This window comes from Periplaneta americana, chromosome 7, assembly GCF_040183065.1.
Source record: "Periplaneta americana isolate PAMFEO1 chromosome 7, P.americana_PAMFEO1_priV1, whole genome shotgun sequence".
Taxonomy (NCBI): Eukaryota; Metazoa; Arthropoda; class Insecta; order Blattodea; family Blattidae; genus Periplaneta; species Periplaneta americana.
The window spans coordinates 181,510,252-181,535,464 of NC_091123.1; the positions used below are offsets into that span (position 1 = coordinate 181,510,252).

General features: G+C 34.3%; 1 protein-coding gene across 6 annotated transcripts in view; it reads right to left on the reverse strand.

Annotated features, from left to right (window-relative positions):
• Window positions 1-25,213, reverse strand: part of nuf (rab11 family-interacting protein nuf) — a 791,668-nt gene that overhangs the window by 238,622 nt on the left and 527,833 nt on the right. For 5 of the 6 annotated variants that reach the window (XM_069832012.1, XM_069832013.1, XM_069832010.1 and 2 more), the window contains 2 exons: window positions 16,286-16,381; window positions 3,718-3,768 (listed from right to left, as the gene is read on the reverse strand). In XM_069832012.1, the coding sequence (XP_069688113.1) occupies window positions 3,718-3,768; window positions 16,286-16,381 (147 nt within the window). The remainder of the gene's footprint in view (window positions 1-3,717; window positions 3,769-16,285; window positions 16,382-25,213) is intronic. The other variant, XM_069832014.1, reaches the window with a different exon arrangement.

Consider the following 25,213-nt stretch of genomic DNA (forward strand, 5'->3'; position numbering starts at 1 on the left):
CATATTGAAGAAAAATCTCATTTTCTGTTTAATGTTACCGTAACTCACTCATTAAACACTTAAATCATACTAAATTTAATATCTAACGCTATACTGTAATAGTGTACTATATATCACTGCACATTATTTAAGTTAATTTATTGGTCTAGGAGCCATCCATCAGAACCCTTGAATTCTGACTTATCTATTTTTTTTTTTGGCAGTTCAAGGGTTTGTTTTGCAGAATAGATCCAGAAATTGGTATGGTCTTTGAAAAAGCATGAAAAACTCACTCTCACAACAGTTCATTTATTTCCACATAACCAGCGGTTTTCTGTTTCCTTTTTATGGCACCATTATTGTCCGCAAGCCACTCACTCATGAGACGGTCTTTATTTTTCACTCACTCATGAGATGGTCTTTATTTTTCAAAGTGTTACACCTGAATTTTCCACAACTGAAATTCCACCCTCGCACTCTCTAAATTTTGCAAAGAAAACTTGTTTTTATCGTAGTGACCTACATATTTCGTACATTTCTTGAAATTACACACTGCTTCAAAATGTAGTTTACATTATAATAGTGTATCCAAAATATTATTTCCGTTTTGAACAGTATCAGATAGTTTGTTTCCGCGTTGGACAGTTTCCGTTTTATTCAGGAAAAATTATACATAATAAAGGGTGCGTCAGAAAGAACGGATGGATTTCAAACTATCGATACGCAACGAGGAGAGAGATATAGTGAGGGGGACCACGACTGTTGGGTCAGCCATAGAATGCAGTTTCAGTTGAGAACATGGTGTTGGTGTGGTGTACAACGTGCTTTCATCGTAGAGACATTTTTGAAAAATGAAGAGTCTGTGATCGCCACTCAGGACTCATTTCGACATCGGATGTCACGCTAGGATTCCAACTCGGAATACAATTTTGCGGTGGGAGACTTCATTTCGTATCACAGGTTCAACATTAAAGAAGAAATCACCTGGACGAAATTCTATTGCACTGAGATTGTCCGAGGCTACGGTAAGATCTCGCGCCCTGCGACTTCTTTCTTTGGGACCATTTGAAGGCGTAAGTTTGTAAACATCGATCACATACACTGGACGAACTGAAGACAGCGATTCGTGAAGAAATCGTGGCAATTGCACCAGCTATGACTGTGAAAGTGATGGCGAACATCAGAAAACGCCTCGATGCCTGTATTGAAAGCCAAGGACATCATATGGATAATGTTGTTTTACATAAATAAACTGCATGTATTGGTGAATATGTTGATAACAATAAATTTTTGATTTGATGAATCTTTACAATTTTCTTGCCATGTGAAATCCATCCGTTCTTTCTGACGCACCCGTACATACAAATTTCGTCAGGACCAATAAATTGTTCCCAAATAGACAGGATTCCGGATTATTCAGGTTCCGGTTTGAACAGGTTTCACTGTATTTGTTTTATAACTTGCTGGTGTCCGAACGTTTCAGTTTCTAGAATGTAGTCTCGACATTTTCATTTTTAACTTTATTACGTGAAAACCTGTAGAATCGTGGGGAGAAGCTTCATTCAGTTTTATGAAAGTGAAGGAATGACACGAAGCTCTCAGAAAGCGCCACGTGACGTAATACTTTTCCACTAAATTTCTTCTAAACGACATATGAGAATGCGCCGTCACTAGAAAGTGAAACTGCAGCCAGACGACAAAGTTTGGAGAGACTGCTGGGCGATATAAATTACACCACAAAAGAAAGGGAAAGAAAGGTGGTGTGGTGGTAATTTTGTTTTAACCACGCCATTACACCGCGTCCCCGTGCGACCATATAGCAACACGGCTTCTCTGAGCAGTTCAATAAAACTGAAGCGGCACAAACCGGTATGTTCGAGAACGACCACATCGCCCCGGGTGCGCGATCTTTTAATTAGCAATTTAACCCCGCTTAGATGTGATTCCGAGACACTTCAACAAGTTATTTCAACTCCCCCGCTGTCAATTCCAGCTTTACATGAAGTGTCAAATAAGCAAAACTTTCGAGCTAATAGTTTTATTAGTTAATATCTGGAGTTCAAATCCATTTTGAGCTGTTAATTACATTACAGCGTTCAAACGCCACTTTTGCCAACAGAAAGAATATCTATGAAAGGGAAACAAAATTCAAATACTCAAGTGACAACATGTCTGCCACAAATTCAACCGATTCGTATTCGATTCCTAGCAAGGCAGCAGGAAGTTATCTCTCCGCCACAAGGAATACTTGCTTGCTTTCTTACTTACTTACAAATGGCTTTTAAGGAACCCGGAGGTTCATTGCCGCCCTCACATAAGCTCGTCATCGGTCCCTATCCTGAGCAAGATTAATCCAATCTCTACCATCACATCCCACCTCCTTCAAATCTGTTATAATATTTTCTTCCCATCTACATTTCGGTCTCCCCTTCAAACTAACACTCTATATGCATTTCTGGATTCGCCCATACGTGCTACATGCCTTTCCCATCTCAAACGTCTGGATTTAATGTTCCTAATTATGTCAGGTGAAGAATACAATGCGTGCAGTTCTGCGTTGTGTAACTTTCGCCATTCTCCTGTAACTTCATCCCTCTTAGCCCCAAATATTTTCCTAAGCACCTTCTTCTCAAATACCCTCAACCTCTGTTCCTCTCTCAAAGTGAGAGTCCAAGTTTCACAACCATACAGAACAACCGGTAATATAACTGTTTTATAAATTCTAACTTTCAGATTTTTTGACAGCAGACTGGATGATAAAAGCTTCTCAACCGAATAATAACAGGCATTTCCCATATTTATTCTGCGTTTAATTTCCTCCCGAATGTCATTTATATTTGTTACTGTTGCTCCAAGATATTTGAATTTTTCCACCTTTTCAAAGGATAAATTTCCAATTTTTATATTTCCATTTCGTACAATATTCTGGTCACGAGACATAATCATATAATTTGTATTTTCGGGATATTACTTCCAAACCTACCTCTTTACTTGCTTCCAGTAAAATTCCCGTGTTTTCCCTAATCGTTTGTGGATTTTCTCCTGACATATTCACGTCATCCGCATAGACAAGAAGCTGATGTAACCCATTCAATTCAAAACCGTATCTGTTATCCTGAATTTTCCTAATTACATCATCTAAAGCAGTGGTCGTCAACACTCGCTGAAATGTGCAATGGTTACGCGGTGCCGTCCCGTGTGCACTGTCGTGCAACAGGGAGAGATAGAGAGCATACCCGACAGCAGCTACGAGAGCACTATAGTGCACTGCGTTTTCCGCGGGCAAGAGACGCTAGCCCCAGCGTGCTCTGTGCTGACGACCCCTGATCTAAAGCGAAGTTAAAAAGTAAAGGTGATAGTGAATCTCCTTGCTTTAGCCCACAGTGAATTTGAAAAGCATCCGACAGAAACTGACTATAAGGATTCTACTGTAAGTTTCACTGGGACACATTTTAATTAATCGAACAATTAAATATAAAACGTTCAGTTATAAATGGAAATTATTGGTATTCTATGGCATACAGTTTAAGATTGAAGCTTATAATATCAAAACAATACTATACCCAGACAGAGAAAGTTAAAACTTCAAACTTTTAAGAATCATAATGTATTCAATTATCAGATTCAAAGTAACAGAGAAAGAAGTTAAACCTTCAATCATAACAAAATGAGAACGTATTAAATGATATCTATAATGTTTTGTTACAGGTATAAAAATAAGTAGAAACTTGTGCTTACTGTCTGAACGATCCCCACCGCCTGTGAGATGAAACTTCCTGATGTTGCGGGCTGAAACAGACAACAAACACAGATAAGCAAGTTGCATCAGAACAGAATATACGGGCGCATAAAGTTTCACTGTTAAGAAATGAAATTGTGCTAAACAGTTTCAGCTTCGTGGTAAAAAAAGACACCCATGATAGCGTTAGTATAATTAGCTCAACAATAAACTGAACAATATTATAAACATTAATACAACAAACAATATGCTTAGGAGAAACTACAATATTAATTTATTTCAGTACTAGCCATACTCTTGCGCTGCGCTGTACTTGTTACCAGAAATATTCAGATTACAGTTTTAGTATTAGTAAAAGGATAAATCGTTTATGTTCCGTGGACAAAAAGAAATAAAAAAATGTAGTATAAAATTAATACTTTATGTGGACTAAGTAAAGTTTAAGTAGAGTTATAGATTACCGTGGCTCTCTCTCGTAGTGGTAGCGTTGCGGACTGGTATTCATGAGCTCGTGGGTTCGAACACAACCTAGTGCTTTTTATGTTTTTTTTTTAAGAGAGAGAAAAAGTATAATTTCCTCTTATAAGAAGAATAACTAACACTAGTATTGTATAGCTGTATTGTTCCAAACCTAACATTAAATTTATATTGTTTATATCGCTAAAGAACGATAACAATATAAAAGATAAGATTGTATTTCTGTCAATGTTATTTTATTAACAATAAACAACAATAAACAACAATAAACAATAAAATTATTATTTATAATGCTAAATGATAACGTGAATATTATTTATATTGCTAAAGAACGATAACAGAATATAATTTATAACTTGAATATTATTTATATTGCTAAAGAACGATAATACAATATAAATGATAACTTCAATATTATTTATGTTGCTAAAGAACGGTAACATAATAGAAATCATAACTTCAATATTATTTATATTTCTGAAGAACGATAACAGAATATAAATTATAACTTGAATATTATTTATATTGCTAAAAAACGATAACAGAATATAAATGATAACTTGAATATTATTTATATTGCTAAAGAACGATAACGGAATATAAATGATAACTTCAATATTATTCATATTGCTAAAGAACGATAACAGAATATAAATGATAATTTTAATATTATTTATATTGCTAAAGAACGATAACAGAATATAAATGATAACTTGAATATTATTTATATTGCTAAAGAACGATAACAGAATAAAAATAACTTCAATATTATTTATATCGCTAAAGAACGATAACAGAATATAAATGATAATTTTAATATTATTTATATTGCTAAAGAACGATAACAGAATATAAATGATAACTTGAATATTATTTATAACGCTAAAGAACGATAACAGAATATAAATTATAACTTGAATATTATTTATATTGCTAAAGAACTATAACAGAATATAAATGATAACTTGAATATTGTTTATAACGCTAAAGAACGAAAACAGAATATAAATGATAACTTCAATATTATTTATATCGCCAAAAAACGATAAAATAAAATAACTTGAACAAGGCTCGACCTCACAACCTTTGAATCACTAAACTAGCATTCTATCGCTGCTCTACGAGACGCAGATATTGAATGACTCCTGCTTAAACACAATAGTTTTGAAATGCTTCAAGTGCGATTCTACAAGCGTATGCATCGTTTAACATCACCGTGATCAGAAGTGGACTTAGAATATTATTAGTTATTCACGAGTGCGGTAACTTTTTTTTATATTTTTTTGACAGGCTATCTGCGAAATTTTTAGGACATGAATTTCCGGGGACTTATTACAAGGAGATATGACTAGTGATTTTATTATAGATGCGAGAAACTATCAGCAAATTTTGCCTGGAACCCTCTCATTCTTACACAGAGTATTTACATGCCGTAAAAGATGGAAACGACATTCTCGCAACCCTAGTGATTTTTTTTACAGTCTTTAAACTCCACTGCTCTGGATCGGGTATTAACCCTTCATCTCGAATCAAATTACGAGATAACTTAACCAATGATTTACTTGAAATGTAATGTAAAAAGTTTCCTTAACTAATCCACAATGCAATATAAGTGTGCATCAAAAGAGAAAAATTAAATTCTTCAGCCAGAGGAACGATAGGCATAATCTAACGGTTCCTTTGAGGTGTGTTCGAAGCATTGCACATGGTCGTCCGATGAACACCCGGATGTAGCACAAATACGATGTGCAGCCAACCAGAAGTGCGTTAGTTTGCGCAAGTAGTGTTGCAAGGTATCATATAAATTTAAACTGAAACACGGTACAACTCAAAACGGAGGGATTCCGGTTTTTATTTTACTGTATTTCGAAATATTATTGCAAAAAGAAGCAATTTCAGGTTTCCTGTATGAAGCACTAGGCTATACTCGTTTTAATGAGAGCTGTAACTCTATACCGCTTCAATAAAATTCTTCCCTCTCTAATTCGCAGCAACCACAGTTCTGATTTTTACATGATGCTGTTTCATCTGCTTATTATGTTACTCTTACTCTATATGAGTAGCCACCACAATAAACATAATCATTTAGAATTCGGTCAGTTGGTACATTAAGTCAAAATTATTGTAAGAATTTGAACTATTAAATCACTAGTACTGACCGACAACGCAGGGTTGCGAATTTAAATTTTGGTTCAAGGCATTTAATATCGAAGGTTGATTTTGATTAATTGTTGGCTTCTGTTGAAGGATAAAGAAACTGGTCTATACGGTCTCTGCTGTACGTTTCACATATTAATTAATCGAAGAATTGATTTTATTTATATTATAAACTAGCCGTACCCGTGCGCTCCGCTGCACCCGTTAGAAATAAATATAAAGTAATTACATAATTAAAATAGGACGTTTGATCCAGGGAACATTCGTGTTTGATAGAAGGATAAATCGTTTAAAATGTTACTTAATTTAAATTGTATTTAAAATATTAAAATGCGATCATTTTGGTCCAGAGACCACTCATTTCGTGCAATGACAATTCCTTTAACATGTTATTAATTGTTATTACCAATTATTTTTGGAAAAGCGAAAATTAACAGAAAAAATTTGGCTACAGATTTATTATTATATTATATTATATTATATTATATTATATTATATTATATTATATTATATTATATTATATTATATTATATTATATTATATTATATTATATTATATTATATTATATTATATTATATTATGTAAAAAGTGTGTTGATAACGGATGTACTCGAATTAGAAAGTTTTTAATTTGTTGTGGGAGCTCTTGAATCTCAGGAGGAACAGCTTTTACAACAGCGCAACATAATCTGCTTGGCTCATTACCCAATTTTTTTGCATTGCATTTATTGCATATATATATTTTATGTATTTTAACACGATTCAATTGAGCATAGTTAAAATTTGAATTATAAAATAATGGATTGCTAAGCTAACGCACTATTACTGCATACTAAATCAATACACTCTCGTTGTTCGTTAATTCTCTGATATAAAAATGAATATGTTCATAAACATTATTTTAAGAAATACAGGAAATGAATATACAGAATAACCTATCAAGTTTTCTGTGCATAAGAAGCTATTTTAATCTTACCTGTCCTCAATTCACTCACAAGTTACTGTAATAAAATTATAGCATTATGTCCATCCAGAGAAACTACACTTTCCAATGATGAAATAATAATTAATTATACAAATCGGTTAATTTAGCTTCCTATATTACTTCATACAAACACAGAAACATTATCTGTAGGCTATGTTTCATAGCTTTCGATTGTTATGTCCAAGGCCCCTTATAGACGAAGTCATTTGTTTTTTTATTTCAATACACCGCCTTAGATGGCGGTTATTTTAATTTTGAAACTCATTTATCTCATTAAATATCAGTCCTATCAAAATTTTTCAAGGAATAAAACTTATCAGAAATCATTTTTAAAGACACTTTTGTTATGTAACATATTTCACAAAAATCAATAATAAGCTAGATATTTCGATTTATTTAATTCAGGCCCCCTTATAACCCCCCTTTTAAATAATGTATTTTGAATGCCACATAGCCTAAAATCTAAGTTACAACGAACTTAATTTATATTCCAATTTTCATCGAAATCCGTTCAGCCATTATCGCGTGAAAAGGTAACAAACCTACAGACAGACAGATAGACAGACAGACAGACAGACATACAAACAAAAATAAAAAAAAAAGCGATTTTCGGTTTCAGGATGGTTAATTATACATGTTAACACCAATTATTTTTAGAAAATCGAAAATTACCAGAAAAATTTTGGCTACAGATTTATTATTAGTATAGATATTAACAACAATATGTTCGACATACTTTCTACATTTTATCTTGGAACACCAATCTTCAAATTTCTTATATTCCACTTCATATCTTACGCGGGATTTCGATGGTACTAAACACTCAATAGCACAACTTGCAGCATTTTCAATATCTGAATCCTCCTTTGAACTCATTTTAACAGTGTTTGTTTATTTCTCCTAGTATCAAATACCTTACTATAATAATACCGGACAGCTGTATACTAGCAGCATTGGCGTGAGTGCGAAATATCGCGGACCTGACATCTAGCGGAGAGGGATGGAATTACGTCCACATATACAAATATTAACATAGCGAGATTCGGAATATTGTTTAAAACGTGAGTTACTAATGTGGAATTATATGTGAAACACTTAAGAAATGTTGAATAATATTTAATGTAAAATTATTATCTTATATCAAAGCTGCATATTATGAGAAATATTGCATACTTCACATTACTTTCCGTAATTAATTGTTACATATTTTTTCTTTGGTTTACCGAGACAAAATCAATCTGATATTAGGAATGAATTTACACTAACGTTTTATATACGCATTGCTGACAACTGCAAAGATAAAATTGATAGTAATCTGATGCTTATAATAATTAGTAAAGGCATGTGGACAACAATAAAACTTAATTTGATAAAACCTTAAAATCCAATACATTTTAACTTCTATTTATTTATTAGGTCTGAATAAAAAAAATAATTTCTATTTTTCTATCAACACAAAAACGAAGGAATTAGGCCTACTAAAGAATGTTGACTTACGTTTTATGAACTGTCGGAAATCGAAAGTACGATTTGGAGCAATTTGTAATGCTGCAATTGTCACAATTATAAACATCACATAATTATACACCCTGCCATTTTAACACTAGTACTAATTCATAAAACTATTAACAAATTAACTAGCCTAGCAACAATATACATTGCAGTTGATTACAGCTTGTTTCGCGAGTATCTCCATCCCAGCAGGTAGGTAGCAGCACCAGCGTCGTTCGCACGTAAAACTGCTAGCTCTCCGGTATTATTATAGTAAGGTATTTGCTAGTACTGCTGTTTTTTGTTATAAAAAAAACTATCGTGTTAAAAACTAAAAAAAATAAACATAAACGAATCGCTTCTCGCAGGAAGAAACTAATAATAATACAATCGCCTTTGCACAAAATACACGTTCAAAACTAATAAAAAATAATGCAATATATACAATTTTTTTCCCAAAATGTATAAAACGTTGTACGTTATACTCGTATTGTAATGTGAAATGTTACGATAATCATATCGTAAATAAATATTTCATTATTTGATCCGGATATGATTTCTTGTGGATATTCCCACAGAAAGACACCAAAAACTTACCTAATTATACATATTTTTTGTTAGTTTTCACATTATTCCATAATCTTTGAAGGTAATCTTACTCGATTATAAATACGTCTGTTGTAAAGTTCACTTCCCACTTTAAAATTAACGGACTGCAATTTAATAAACCGGAAACAATTTATTTCACGCCTGTTGGCTAGAATACGCTACATTTCTCACCGGCTATTCAATGCTGAGGTAATAAAAACTGTATTATTAATGGATATTGCCGACTAGGGACTCAAATGATTTACCTCTTACGTAAACCACTACTGAGAATAAACCATGCCACGATATGAGACTAATTACGTCATAGCAGCTCATTTTCAGGACTACATAATGTTTAAAACCCAGAGATTTGCACAATCGTTAAAAGCAGCGAAGATTTTTCCATTCATGCACGCAAACCATACGGATTACGGTACTCAGCTGAAGGCACGAGCTGTCTGCAGCGGTCAAGCAGGTACCAGCATCAGAGAATGCACGGAAATACCAAGAACATGACGTCACAGATCATCCCAGCTAGTGCAATGTGCGACGGAGAGATTCTGGATGCTGCAGGTCTCCAAAATACTCCACTGCAGTCTGGGATAATTTGGGATATGTGCCAAGAATATGTTGCATCGCGAACACAACCTAATGTAGAGTACAGGGACATCATTTTATTTTTACTTCAATTTTTATTGTACCTCAGTTTTTGAATGTACTTCACTCCCACCCCTTCTACTAATGAAGTTCAACCGTCCTCCAAACACATCCAAGACCGCATATACAGTCATAGTAGCCTTACGGTCATAGTAAACAGTACGTTCCAAAAATAGGCCTATGTTCGCGTTTTCCAGTGACGAAAGAGTTTTCAATATTGAATCATTTTCGCACAGGTACTGTCGTTCATTTGCCTACGTCGTATCCCGGTTTCCCCCACCAGCTTTTATTCGCCAGCTAGTGGCTGGGCTGTCTTAGGTCTTTTCTGAGAACATTAATTTCTGTTAGGAATTGGACGTCTACGTAATATTATACAACTGTTTAAAATAACTTAAGTAAAAGGGCCTCGTTAAGTAATTAACTGTCACGTGATTTCCTCCCTTTCTACGACCCTACGACATAACCACTTGGTCGGACAGCAGATAGCATGTCTGAGTAATTTTATCTTTTCGGATCGGGCAGAAGTGAAGATTGAATTTACAGTACGTAAGGTACTCTTTATAGAGTAGGTACAGAATTATTTCAACATGAGTTACTAGTACGAAGAACGAAACTGGGAATTGGGATTAGGTACAATAGTCTATAGTGCGATAATATGCACATTAGAACTGAAGCCTATATCGAAATGAACGGCCACCATTTTAAAAAATGTGTTTAAATATCCATATTATGATTATTTTTCAATTTCACTTCATTCTCTATATTGTACGCTAATGTGCTGTAGACAGTATAATATACACTGCATAATGAATACGTCCACATGGACAGCTCAGTTCGTGAGTAAAAACACTCATTTTTAATAGTGTACTGTAGTTTGATTAAACAAAAACCTATTGAAAATTATCAATCTCAAAAGCGCGATATTTCCTAGTTTACGTAAATGGATGAACTACTTTTCTTCTTCACTCCTATACCTAGGATATTCAAGCAAATACTGTAGAGAAGTAATACCGGAAAGCAACGCGATTAACATGGTGTCGGGCGGCGACACGAGAACACTAGCGCTGTCTAGCGGCTTGGTTTGAACAATGCTTCCAATATGTATTGCTTCAAATACCGTACGAAGCTCTCTACAGTATTTCATTGCGTACATATCTAGGAGGGGTTGGGAGGAATTGTGGTAGGCCTATACAGTATTACATGAGAGCTAAAGAAATCATTACAGAACGGTCAGATTTACATTCTCGTTAATTTAATTGTCGTAACTATTGAACTAACATTATGATGCTAATAATAATATTATAAGATGTTTTAAAAGAGATGTCACATTGGTGAAAAACAACATTAAAGCTACAGTGCATACTTCTTAATTGTCCCATTAGCTCTCTATTCTCCAGGTTACTGATGCTTTACTTTTTTTAGCCTTTCTGTTCTTTTTTCCAGTCACTGTTCTACAACTTATTCTGTCACATTCACATTTTACAAAACAATTGATCATTACGTTCAGGAATTTATTAACGAAAACATGTTTACAATCTTTACATACTGAATTAGTTTGATCTATTTGTTCAAAAATAAGAGTCATTATCTTGGTTTTTACACCTTGTCTGCTTTATGAAAGAATTTTTCTGAAGTACGTGTGAAATGTTGATCGAATAATTTTTAGATAAAGAAACTGAATAACTTGTGGGAATTAGAAAATTAGCTCTGTCATACTTTTTATTTCCAATGTGCTGATAAATGCCTGTCAAGTTTTCAGATTTGAAACTAGCTAGTTCCAGTTTGCATGTCTCATGTGATATTCTGCTACAAGCCCACCCTGTCACATATGTTAGTGCATTATCTGGAATCATACACTGATCATGATTGTCCTCTTCAAGTTCAGCGGTTTCTACAAAACTGTTTTCTGTTGCTGGATAGTCACTGCAGATTCTAAATGAACTTTCTTCAATCTCCTTCTTCGTAACTAAAAAATCACTGACTTCAATTTCACAGTTGCCTTTCTCTGAAGGTGTTAAGAGCTGGCAGCTCATAATTCCCCTGGCGGCAGACTTGAATTTACAGCTGTCAGGGGTAATGTTATTACCACCCTTAGAACTCACAACAGAGAAAATATTTTCAATACAGTCTTGTGTTATACGTCTTTTAAGCAGGAACCGAAAGTTAAAATTTTGTTCCAACCCTTAAAGCAAGGAAGGTTTGTCCTTTTTTCGCTCAGAATTTTCAGTTTTGAAAACAGACTTTCCAGTTTTTGTAGAGTCGTCCAATGACAAGTAGTAGTTTGTAAAGCCCTGCGTGAGGATTTAGCATCGTTCATGGTCGATGAATTAAAATAGTCAAATCCACGATCCACTAGCTCTATAAACTCAGCTGTTTGAAGAGCTTCTTCAGGTAGTGACTGAAACGATACATGAGTTTTTATGGCCTTGCTGACTGAATGACTTAGCACCTGTACAGACAGACAAACCCTCATGGGCGAGAAAGGTGGAAGTTCTATATGTTTTTGTCTCAAATTTGGGCATAATCGAGGATTCATATCTTTATCCTTATTATACAGTTCAACAACATGTTGCCACTTGTATACTTCATCTTTGTACGAAAGGTCGTGCCGCTTAAAGTTGTTCTCCATCTATTTCAATAAATGGTTTATCAACCTCGCATCCCAATAAATTCCTCATTCTAATATTACTGGCTGCCTGGTCACTAAAGAATACTTTAGGAAAATAGCCACATTTCCTAACCTCGCGGATGGCTTCGGAAAGAAGATACTTTAGAACATCACCGGGCGTGGAATTATTAGATAGGAAATATCCTATTATCTGCTTGTAGTTGGTTTGCAAGCCCCTAATCATAAATACTAAAGCCTGATTTGCGGGTTTCAATTCTTCACTTTTTGTTTCATTTTGACTCTCGTACGGTCCAAATTCTACAAAGCCATCGAATAAATATAATTTTGCATCATACGAGAAACTTTGTTTCAAAGATATCTCGTCAAGTACAATGGAAACAACTCTCTGAGCTGGTGTCAGACTTCTCGATTTTATCTTAAGAAGTTGCATTATTGTCTCATTGAAACCTGGACCAACACCCAATTGTTGCAGCCAATTACGTAAGGAGCGAATAGTCGGCAGACAGAAAGTCCTCAAGTATCGATATGCATTCGGTGAAGCATAATGCAATGCCAGTACGAAATATTTGTCATACACGGTATATTGCCTTCCCATAGGTTTTCTTTTTCTTAGCTTCAACTGAGATTTAAGAAATGAATCTTCTACCAGCAATTGAACACATTCTAAAGATGAATGAGATTTTTTCAATTTTTGTACGTCAGCTCTTAGGGTTTGAATGAGTTTCCTTTGTTTTGACATAATTTTCTGCGCATTCCTTAGTTTGTTAGTAAGAAATGTATTTTTTTCTCAGACGAAATTTTTTGTCTTTTAGGAGTTCTAGCATTCTCCAAGTTATCTATAACAAGATAAATTTTGTGCTTTATAAGGCTTACAATATTATATTTCGAAACATTTTATATTGCAATCATATTTGCTAGCATCACAGCTTCTTAGACAGGCAACTATTCTTACTTCTAGCTCGCTGCAGGCAACACAAGAAATGTTTCGATCTCCTCTCGCACGGCCGACCCTCTCGTCAACTTATTCAAACCTTTCCGCTTGGAGCGCTGTTAGTCGATGTCGCACATATGAGAGCCAGCTTTCCGGTATTAGTATCTACAGTATTTGATTCAAGTATTCCGCAGATTTTATGCTTAACATTAAAACAATTTCTTGATATAATTAAATTTTATCATACCGATTGTATAAATTTAGTCTGTTATTTTAAAGATTAAAAAAAAAACTCCTATTCCGTATTACTTTGAAAACATTCCTCTGAGGAAGAAAATTTGTATTATAGGTTTCTGGGAAGTTTCTGAATTTGTAAAATTAAAAATGTTGTCAATACTATTGCAAGTACACTTCTGGGAATATTTCTAATGACGTCATTTTCAACACATTGGCAGTTTACAATAAAATCCACATACTGGAGTAATTAAAGTATAAGATAGGTCATTTAACTCTTAGACTGTGCCGACATATTTGTCCTTGCAGTAACAAATACAAGTTAATAGGTCTTCGGGAAACGACATTTTAAATCTACAATCTCCAAAGAGTCTAGAGTTAAATGACCCATTCCGTACTACAATCCACACTCAATCACATTATATTACACATATAGTTAAATCAACGACATAAATATTGTTCTACCATGTATGGAACATTTATTTCATAACATTCGTACAATATATGGTACGAAATAACTGAGTGATTCCAACTTTTCATAGTACCAGCAGCGTACAAGCAACGATAACAAAGTTTTAATAAATTCTGCTTGTTCTTAAGTACAAAGAGTGAGTAGTAAATATTATATTTAAAAACAGACAGGCAGATCATTTCAAACACGATACAAAGAACACATCACAGCCATAACAAAATTAACTTACAAAACACCTCCACATATGCAGAACACATCACAAATGCTAACCACACCTACAGAGACATCAACACAGACATGGAAATACTGCACATCCAACCAAAAAGCCAGAAACTAAACACACTAGAACAATACGAAATATACAGACACACAAAAACACATCCCAATGAAATTCTCAACACACAACTCAATTTCAGAACACACACACTCTTTTACTCCACTTTACACCACACGAACAAGCCCTGACAGGTAAGAAAACAAGAGGCGCCAAGACCAGCAATGACCAGTTCTGAAGATGACCCATAATAGGTCGAAACATGTAAACAAGGTACGTTAGATTTTAACACAAGAACGTCTTATCATACATATTCCGAAGTGATACAGTGTTAAAAGTTGTGTAATCAAGATGTATATATAAATATTTTTTGCAGATGATTTATTGCCTTATATTTATTGAACCTTTTAGTTATAACTAGACTTCGTGGAATTGCCATGAGAATCGCAAGGTTTACTGCGCACGCGGTATAGACTGTATGAGAAGGGGGCGTGCAAAGAATGGAGTATGCCTCTGGTGTAAACACTGAGCAGTATACTGCGGTTACAATAAAACCTGTATCCTGCATTCAAGAATAATATAATGAATGATCATTGAAGTAGGAAATGTCTAAACATGTAAATACACAATTATTTTATAGTGAGATATATTAACTCTTAAAATTTAATGCAAGATACTCACATCATCCTTGAATATGTTCATTGCAGTGAAGAGTTACGTACATTTTGAGCGACTGCAAAGTAATCTCCTCCGATGGTCACTTAAACAGTTTTTATATTGGGAAAATGTACGTTCAACATCACACGATGTAATAAGTACGTATTTGAAGAACGGAAAGTAACTACTTTTTAGTCACCAACTTCAGATGGCTTGTCGTGACCTGATGGTAACTCATTTATAATACGAAGTTGTGAATAGGCAGAATTTTTAGCAATAATGTTTCTCAACTTACATTTCACTTTTTCTGAAATTAGTGAATTGTTATTTTGGATTACGGTTTGTGATACTTTATCCACTATATTAAGGGCTTCTGAGAGTTGTAGTTTAGACGATTCTAACACGATGATGCTTTTGGACACGATTTTAAAACTAGAATCAATGAACATAATATCTTCCAATAGCTGTTCAGAAGGCAATGATTTTACAGCTGCAACAGCGGAACTGTCTGTGCTATCCAATGCATCAATTACCTCCATTATTTTGCCGTAATGATCTGCATAATAATGAACAGCATCCAACCACGTTCCCCAACGGGTCAAGACTGGCTGCGGGGGTAAGGGTATTCCAGGGGCAATTATTTGGAACAGCAACACTCTCATTGTAGTATGTTTCATTGAATTCTTGTCTGCAATGAACAAATGTTAAGCTTTGACTATTCCAACCACAGTAATGCAAAAACAAGTGCTTACATAGTTATACATTAGCTGTAGCTGCTCTATCTATTTGGACCGGTCACAACTCTTAACATGAACTGCTTATACTACCAGACCGGGCGGTCGCTCACCTCCTCTATACTACCGTACGTCGGCAACCTGATTGCATGCTGTGTGTGGCAATTCAACGAAGTCTAGTAATAACATAACCTCCAACTGTTGTTGCATATAGTAATCTGGAAGCTGTGGACTACTGAAAGGTTGGAATCACTCACAATGCGTGGGCGGACAATGCATTACCTGGGTGGCGTCCTCCGCAAGCTGGTCCGTAGCCAAGTGTTACGCGTCAGTCCGAGGTTGGAGGTCGGGCTGCGACAGCCACCGCCGCCTCCGTCCCTGCAAGGGTCAACATGGACGTGTAGGAAAAGGACTCAGTGGGTGACCTCCCTGTCTGAAGGAGTATTGAACCTTTCGCCTACGAACGAAAACGAGTGAGACTCTGCCTACAGATATGATCATAAAAAGTCATACTCGTGGTCAGATCATGATTGTGTAATTATGTAAGTTACTCTTTTACAAAATCAGATTATTTAGTGGAAACTCGCAGGTGAGTCAGGAAGTTACTCTAAGTAGCGACCTATATTTTTAATGATCCACCTAAAGCTATTGCAGCTAGATTATAGTATTTCCAGATGACCGATGTAGGGTAGACCAGAGTAATTGTAAACTTTTTTCACTGATTTCAAATATATTTCAACATTACACAATCCTCAGTAACGGTAAGCATGAGAAAGAAACGTTGTGTTATTTTTAGATCTTTCTTTCCCTTAAAATGGGTTTTAAATAATAAGGTTGACTGTTTTTCATCTTTTAATTGCTAGTTTACATTTACCCCACCCTTTGAGAGGGGGGGTAATTGTAAACACTAATTTTCGCAAGGGCTATCAGACACTGAAGATTTTTTGTTCTGTTTCAGAAGGAAGAGCTGTACTCCTTCCAACTCCAATTTTGGTCATGGTACATTTCGTCCCTTTAACTGTCCCTATGACTAATATAGGAACTCCGTACCTCTCCTGAGCTTCACGATAACTGTAGTTACTATTTTTCACATCTGTGACAACTCTCTCAAAATCCTCTACAGTGTAGTTGGGTGAGGGTCTCTTTCTAATATAATTTCTTGACATTTTCATTACTGAAAGTACGAAATGTAACCATAGTAAAACATGTTTATAATTACCCCCAACAATTAAAACTATGGGGCAAATGTAAACACGTCATAATTTAATGAACTGAGGTTATGGGAGATCTCAAAACCATTGTAATAAATGTTAACTACTATACATTACTAATAAAAACAACATATTCTTAAAAAAAAATAGCACTGTACGTTTACTTACAATGCCAAAAATGAAGGTGAAGCAAAATTCTTTCTCAACTTTTTTTGTAGATTCTTACAAAACATTCGTTCACATCTAAGCAGTTACTCCTATTTGGCGCCAACATGTTAATTTAAATATTCCCCGAATTAAAATTTTTATATTGATAGTTTTGTATTTCTCACAGCATTTGTTTACAATTACCTCCTGTTCACAATTACCCCCGTCTACCCTATGCACAAACAGCAAAAATTAAACAGAAAATCAGCAGTTGCAAGATGGCGGCACATCTGCAAGAGAGTACCACTGTCGAGCAGAGCTCTCTTGCGCGATTTTTCTGAACAAAAGTTATAGGAGCAAAGGATATTCATAAGGTAATGCTGCCCGTGTATTGCCTGTCATTTCAAGCTGTCTACAAATAGCTGCAGAAGTTCTCTAAAGGATGGACAAGTATCGAACACTGAGCCGTTCGGCAAGTGGAGATTGTCACGACGATGTGCAACAGGTAGGCGACGGTGATCCGAGCAGACAGGTTGAAGGGAACGATATGCTAGCCTGCATAGAAACAGGTGGTAAGCCTAGGGTGCAGCATTACCAGCCAGAGACAAAGATTATATCAACATTGGGATCTATAGAAGATTTCATATTAAGAAAAAACATTGAGCATATGAGGCTATTCCATCAAATGATCAGTTGCCATAGAAACGCCTACCTACCACATATCTTGTACAATGTATTAGGCAAGGCCCATAAAATCAATGCTTTTTCCTTAACGTGGAATCCTCTATAGTCGACAATGATAAACCTTTTAAGAGGTGCAGATATCTTTCAACTGCTGTATCTTTGTTTCGCTTGTGTGCATATCAATAATTTTGCCATTTAGTGACGATAGATTCAGGTGCCTTATTTATAAATATAGGTTGCTACTTGAATTTATTACTTGCTTACTGACTCTTCCTCGCAATTGCAAAATAAAAATAAAATATTCATACTTTTAATTTGTGGTTAATTAAAAAACAATTTATACCGAGTTTGATTATTTATATTTTAATTGGCAGCGTTTTCTGCTACAAATTGAGTGAATCTGGATTCGATTTCTAGTATAAAACTGAATAGTAGGAATTGAGCGAGGGGAGAGGATGGTATTTTTTTAAATTTTTTCCCTATTTGGTGTAAAATATTAATTTTCTGTGTGTAGGGAGCTCATAGCTGTGGTAACTCAACCAAATAAAAATATTTTGAAAACAAAATTATTTGGGGGCCCAAATTTGAAGAAAAAATACCCAATGCAGGATTGTACTAAAACCGATATATCTAAACCGTTTTTAAAGATAGATTCAAACAATTTTTTGCAATGTATTTGCAAAAGCATGTTCTACAAACTGTCTGTAACAGAATTTTGATATTAGTCCCTACGTTTGTAAAGTAAACAATTAAAATTTAATAACAATTTTCTGATTTCCTTTCTTGCAAACAAACGGACATATTTTAAAAATAAAATCTATTAACAAAATTCTGTTATAGAAAAAAGTTTCGTAATAGTCTAAAGAATTTGTGTTCTAAACTTCATGCATATATCTTTAATAGTTCAGAAATTATATCCATTTTTGTCTGGCAATGTAGCAAAAAAAAAAAAGAAGTTACTGGAAACCGATAAAAGCGGGCGTGTGATTTAAAAATACATAGCGCAGGAAGTTTAAAAATGACGTCTCAATATCCGATAAGGGCACAAATACCCACAAAATGTTATGCAATGCATTCCACACATATCAAAGGGTATTTTAAAGAAAAAAAATGTTTTGAAAATTTAATTTACCGGAAACAACAATAAAAGTGGGCGAGTGATTTAAAAATCCATAACGCAGGAAGCTTAAAAATGCCGACTCAACATCCGATAAGGGCACAAATACCCACAAAATGTTATGCAATGCATTCCACACATATCAAAGGGTATTTTAAAGAAAAAAAAATGTTTTGAAAATTTAATTTACCGGAAACAACAATAAAAGTGGGCGAGTGATTTAAAAATCCATAACGCAGGAAGTTTAAAAATCCGACTCAACATTCGATAAGGGCACAAATACCCACAAAATGTTATGCAATGCATTCCACACATATCAAAGGGTATTTTAAAGAAAAAAAATGTTTTGAAAATTTAATTTACCGGAAACAACAATAAAAGTGGGCGAGTGATTTAAAAATCCATAACGCAGGAAGCTTAAAAATGCCGACACAACATCCGATAAGGGCACAAATACCCACAAAATGGTATGCAATGCATTCCACACATAACAAAGGGTATTTTAAAGAAAAAAAATGTTTTGAAAATTTAATATACCGGAAACAACAATAAAAGTGGGCGAGTGATTTAAAAATCCATAACGCAGGAAGCTTAAAAATGCCGACTCAACATCCGATAAGGGCACAAATACCCACAAAATGTTATGCAATGCATTCCACACATATCAAAGGGTATTTTAAAGAAAAAAAAATGTTTTGAAAATTTAATTTACCGGAAACAACAATAAAAGTGGGCGAGTGATTTAAAAATCCATAACGCAGGAAGTTTAAAAATGCCGACTCAACATCCGATAAGGGCACAAATACCCAAAAAATGTTATGCAATGCATTCCACACATATCAAAGGGTATTTTAAAGAAAAAAATGTTTTGAAAATTTAATTTACCGGAAACAACAATAAAAGTGGGCGAGTGATTTAAAAATCCATAACGCAGGAAGTTTAAAAATGCTGACTCAACATCCGATAAGGGCACAAATACCCACAAAATGTTATGCAATGCATTCCACACATATCAAAGGGTATTTTAAAGAAAAAAAATGTTTTGAAAATTTAATTTACCGGAAACAACAATAAAAGTGGGCGAGTGATTTAAAAATCCATAACGCAGGAAGCTTAAAAATGCCGACTCAACATCCGATAAGGGCACAAATACCCACAAAATGGTATGCAATGCATTCCACACATATCAAAGGGTATTTTAAAGAAAAAAAATGTTTTGAAAATTTAATTTACCGGAAACAACAATAAAAGTGGGCGAGTGATTTAAAAATCCATAACGCAGGAAGTTTAAAAATGCCGATTCAACATCCGATAAGGGCACAAATACCCACAAAATGGTATGCAATGCATTCCACACATATCAAAGGGTATTTTAAAGAAAAAAAATGTTTTGAAAATTTAATTTACCGGAAACAACAATAAAAGTGGGCGAGTGATTTAAAAATCCATAACGCAGGAAGTTTAAAAATCCGACTCAACATTCGATAAGGGCACAAATACCCACAAAATGTTATGCAATGCATTCCACACATATCAAAGGGTATTTTAAAGAAAAAAAAATTTTTGAAAATTTAATTTACCGGAAACAACAATAAAAGTGGGCGAGTGGTTTAAAAATCCATAACGCAGGAAGTTTAAAAATGCCGACTCAACATCCGATAAGGGCACAAATACCCACAAAATGTTATGCTATGCATTCCACACATATCAAAGGTTATTTTAAAGAAAGAAAAATGTTTTGAAGATTTAATTTACCGGAAACAACAATAAAAGTGGGCGAGTGATTTAAAAATCCATAACGCAGGAAGTTTAAAAATGCCGACTCAACATCCGATAAGGACACAAATACCCACAAAATGTTATGCAATGCATTCCACACATATCAAAGGGTATTTTAAAGAATTTTTTTTAATTTACTCATTTTTCACCAAAAAATACCATCCTCTCCCCTTAACCTATTTTAGAAGCAGATGAGCCTATGCTATAATGATGACATGAGCAAGGGGTATAAATACTTGTCTGGAGTTAGTTCACAATCTTCACAAGAGTGGAAATGAACGAGAACATGGGTCGAAGCCTTGAAGGTTGATGACAATATATCGTCATAATTATCCCGACTCAAGAACTGGGCCCTCCAGCTCATTCCGTACACATGAAGGTAATGAGGCAGCTTTAGACATTCAAGTAACGGCACTTCCTCGTCATGTCTTCACAGCATAAGGTCTACTCGAGTCAGGTTTGGGCAAGTACAAGTTAAGGAGCACGCATTCACTTCCATAAATCAAACCCAGTTCCTTAAAATTGTATCACAAAACACTGTCACTTGAGCGGAGACAATTATTATACAAATACAGGCCTGCAAGTATCGAACACTGCTTGTAACTTTTCTATTTTTCATTTTATGATGAAATTCTATATACAGAGGTTATAGGTATGAAAAAATAAATATTTTGACTATGTTTTTCCATTATAAAATGTGTGCCAAGGAGTTTTTTAATGACAAAAATGTACTTATTTTTCCATTTTTGGATTCTTCAGGTCTCAAAACGTACAAAATACAAAACCATTCTTATAAACAAAAACACAATGGTGGCTTAGAAAATGAATATGCATCATCTATACTTAACTAGAACATTAATACATAGCGTAGAATTTAAGGGGTTAGGTACAGCTTAAATAAGTAAAATTTTGGAAATATTCAACATTTTTTTCCTCCATTACTGTATCTTGTACAATAATGAAAATTGGTATGTGTAAAACACTGTCCTTCTGCTATATGATACACATGTTTTTACGATTTAAAAAAGAATTATTTATATATTATTTCAAAATTCAAAGTTTACTGTGCAGTGATGAAGAGTTTCCCTCATAACTCAAAAAGTATCCAACATTCTGTGATGACATTTTTTGTGTGTATTTATGCATGTCATACTACAATATGATGCAAAATTACTTCTTTACCTTTGATAGATTCAATTTATTTTTTATCTGACAATTTAAAAAATGGTCAAATATCTAACACAAAAAAAAATTTATTAAGGAATGTACAGGGACATCATTTTATTTTTACTTCAATTTTTATTGTACCTGAGTTTTTGAATGTACTTCACTCCCACCCCTTCTACTAAGGAAGTTCCAACTCCACACAGAGCCAAGACCGCAGATAGTAAGCAGTACTGAGTTACTGAGTATAGTACGTTCCAGAAATATGTTCGCGTTTTCCAGTGACGAAAGAGCTTTCAATATTGAATCATATTTTCGCACAGATACTGTCCGTTTGCCTACGTCGCATCCCGATTTCCCCCACCTGCTTCTGCTCGCCCCTCTGTAAAAGCTGGGCTGTCTTAGCTCTTTTCTGAAAACATTAATTTCTGTTAGGAATTGGACGTTTACGTATTATTATACAGCTGTTTAAAATAACTTAAATAAAAGTGCCTCGTTAAGTAATTAACTGTCACGTGATTTCCCTCTCTTTCTACGATTCTGCGGCATAACCATTAGGACGGACAGTAGATAGCATGTCTGAGTAATTTTATATTTTCGAGTCGGGCAGAAGTGAAGATTGAATTAACAGTACGTAGAGTAGGTACAGAATTATTTCAACATGAGTTACTAGTACGAAGGACGAAACTGGCAATTGGAATTAGATGCAATAGTCTATAGTGCGATAATATGCACAAAAGAACTGAAGCCTGTATCGAAATGAACGGCCACCATTTTCAAAATTGTGTTTAAATATTCATATTATGATTATTTTTCAATTTAACTTCTTTCTCTATATTGTACGCTAATGTGCTGTAGACAGTATAATATACACTGCATAATGAATACGTTCGCATGGATAACTCACTTCGTGAGTAAAAACACTTATTCTTAATACAGTACTGTACTTTGATTAAAGAAAAACCTAATGAAAATTATCAAACTCAAAATCGCGATATTTCCTAGTTTACGTAAATGGATGAACTACTTTTATTCCTTCCTATACCCAGTAGAGTGATTTGTGTTTTACGCCAGTATCATCGAACTCCAGTCTTGGAGGGGGGAGCAAGCGGTGTTTCCGGTTCTCTAAAGGTATAGACAGGTTAATATTAAAAATGTTAGTAAAAATAAAATGATGTCCCTGTAGTTGAAAGAGCATGATCTTGTAAACATGAGTTTCAGCAATAAAATAAAAGAGAGAGAACATGAAAAAGTTAACAAGTTTATGAGTTATGAGGGAAACGCTTCATCACTGCACAGTGAACTTTGAATTTTGAGAAAAAATATAAATATATACTTTTTTTTTTAATCGTAAAAATATATATATATTTTTTCCATATAGCAGATAGTGTTTTACACATACCAATTTTCATTATTGTAGAAGATACAGTAATGGTGGAAAAAATGTTGAATATTTCCAAAAACTGTACTGCTGTAAGCTGTACTTAACTATTGAAAATGATATAATAATTTAGGTATTCATTGTGTCATATGTTGATACCAGTCCAAACAAGGTGTTCAAAATGACCCCCATTCACTGCTAAATAATGCACAAGTCTGTGTTCGAAATTATTTAATGTTTTGAGCAACACTGTATGAATTAAGACCAGCAGATTTTGGAGGCCATACAAGAACCACTGTTATTCAACTGTTTTTTATTATCTTTCGTCTATAATTATTTAATTCACGGCCCATCTCCATAGTGATAAATTGATAGGCCTATACTGATTCAACTTTCTTTGTTAAGTACACATAGGGTGAAGGTTGGTAATATTGTGATTTGAGTAATAATGTGATAGTTCTTTTTGAGAATTTATTACAATTTTACTGAGTGAGAGGAAGATCGGTTTTTTGCGTCAACACTAAGGGAATGTTCGTGGACAAGTTTCTGCACAAAACCGATCCTTCTCTCGCTCAGTAAAATTGTAAAAATTTCTCAAAAATTACTCTCACAATATTACAATCTTTACCCCATAATTTGATCGTAAATTTAAGGTAATTTTTATGAAAATAGTAGTCTAGTTTATAAATAATTAAAAGGTACGACTTTTGTATGTTTTGAGACATGAAAAATTGAACAATGCAAAAGTAAATACAGGGTGCCAAAAAAAAGGTACTCCTGAGCACTATCTTTACAAATGAAAAAAATTGTTTTGGAAACGTTTTTAGTAAGTTATTTAATGACGCTATACCAAGTACTAGATTACTTAGCGTCATGGAATTAGTGATAGCTAGATGGTACTTTGGCGAGATGAGACAGAGGATTTGCCATAAATTAGCTATCTTACATTCGCCTTTTGGTTGAGAAACCTCGAAAAAAAACTCAACCAGATAATTGGCCCAAGTATTCAAGATGTGTTAAATTTCTTTTTGACCACACATAATAACTTTTGTATACAGACTAGAGTGTCTTCATAAAATTAAAATTAGGAAAGCTAAAAGCACCGCTGCCTAACCTGTTCGGTTTGCATATTAATTAAATCATCTGGAAGATTGAAAATTATTGACACAAAGAGGCACATCATATGTAGGATATACTTTAAAATACCTAGATCTAGGCAATGTTTTCCATTTTTAATGTTTGTTAATGTTGTTATTATTAGTATTACGGTTATTATTGTTAGTGACGTGTTACTGATAAAGCACCATACTTGGATTAAGGAAAAATCTCCTTTAATCGTCCATAGTGAAAAAATTGTAGTGAGCTCAGACTAATTTCAGAATGTCGGTTCATATAATGAGAAAATATTATATAGCAAGCCCCTCATTCGAGGTATAGGCAGGATGCCTTAGACCACATCGGGATACCAGGGATTGTTCGTTATTGAAATTTAAGATGGATCTAATGCACTGTAGTTTGTAGTCAATAGTCACTGTACATTTTTATTCCGTACCGAAGAAGATTGTAAGGCTTTCGAAGCTGTAGCGGAGACAAAAAAAAATTAAATAACAAATAGTCTACCACAGAAAATGTGTAGGCCTACTGCGAAGTACTCTACAGCACAAAAGAGCTGTTTTAAAATCCAATGCAGTAAGATATAAAATGTGAACGCAATAAATAGTAGAAAG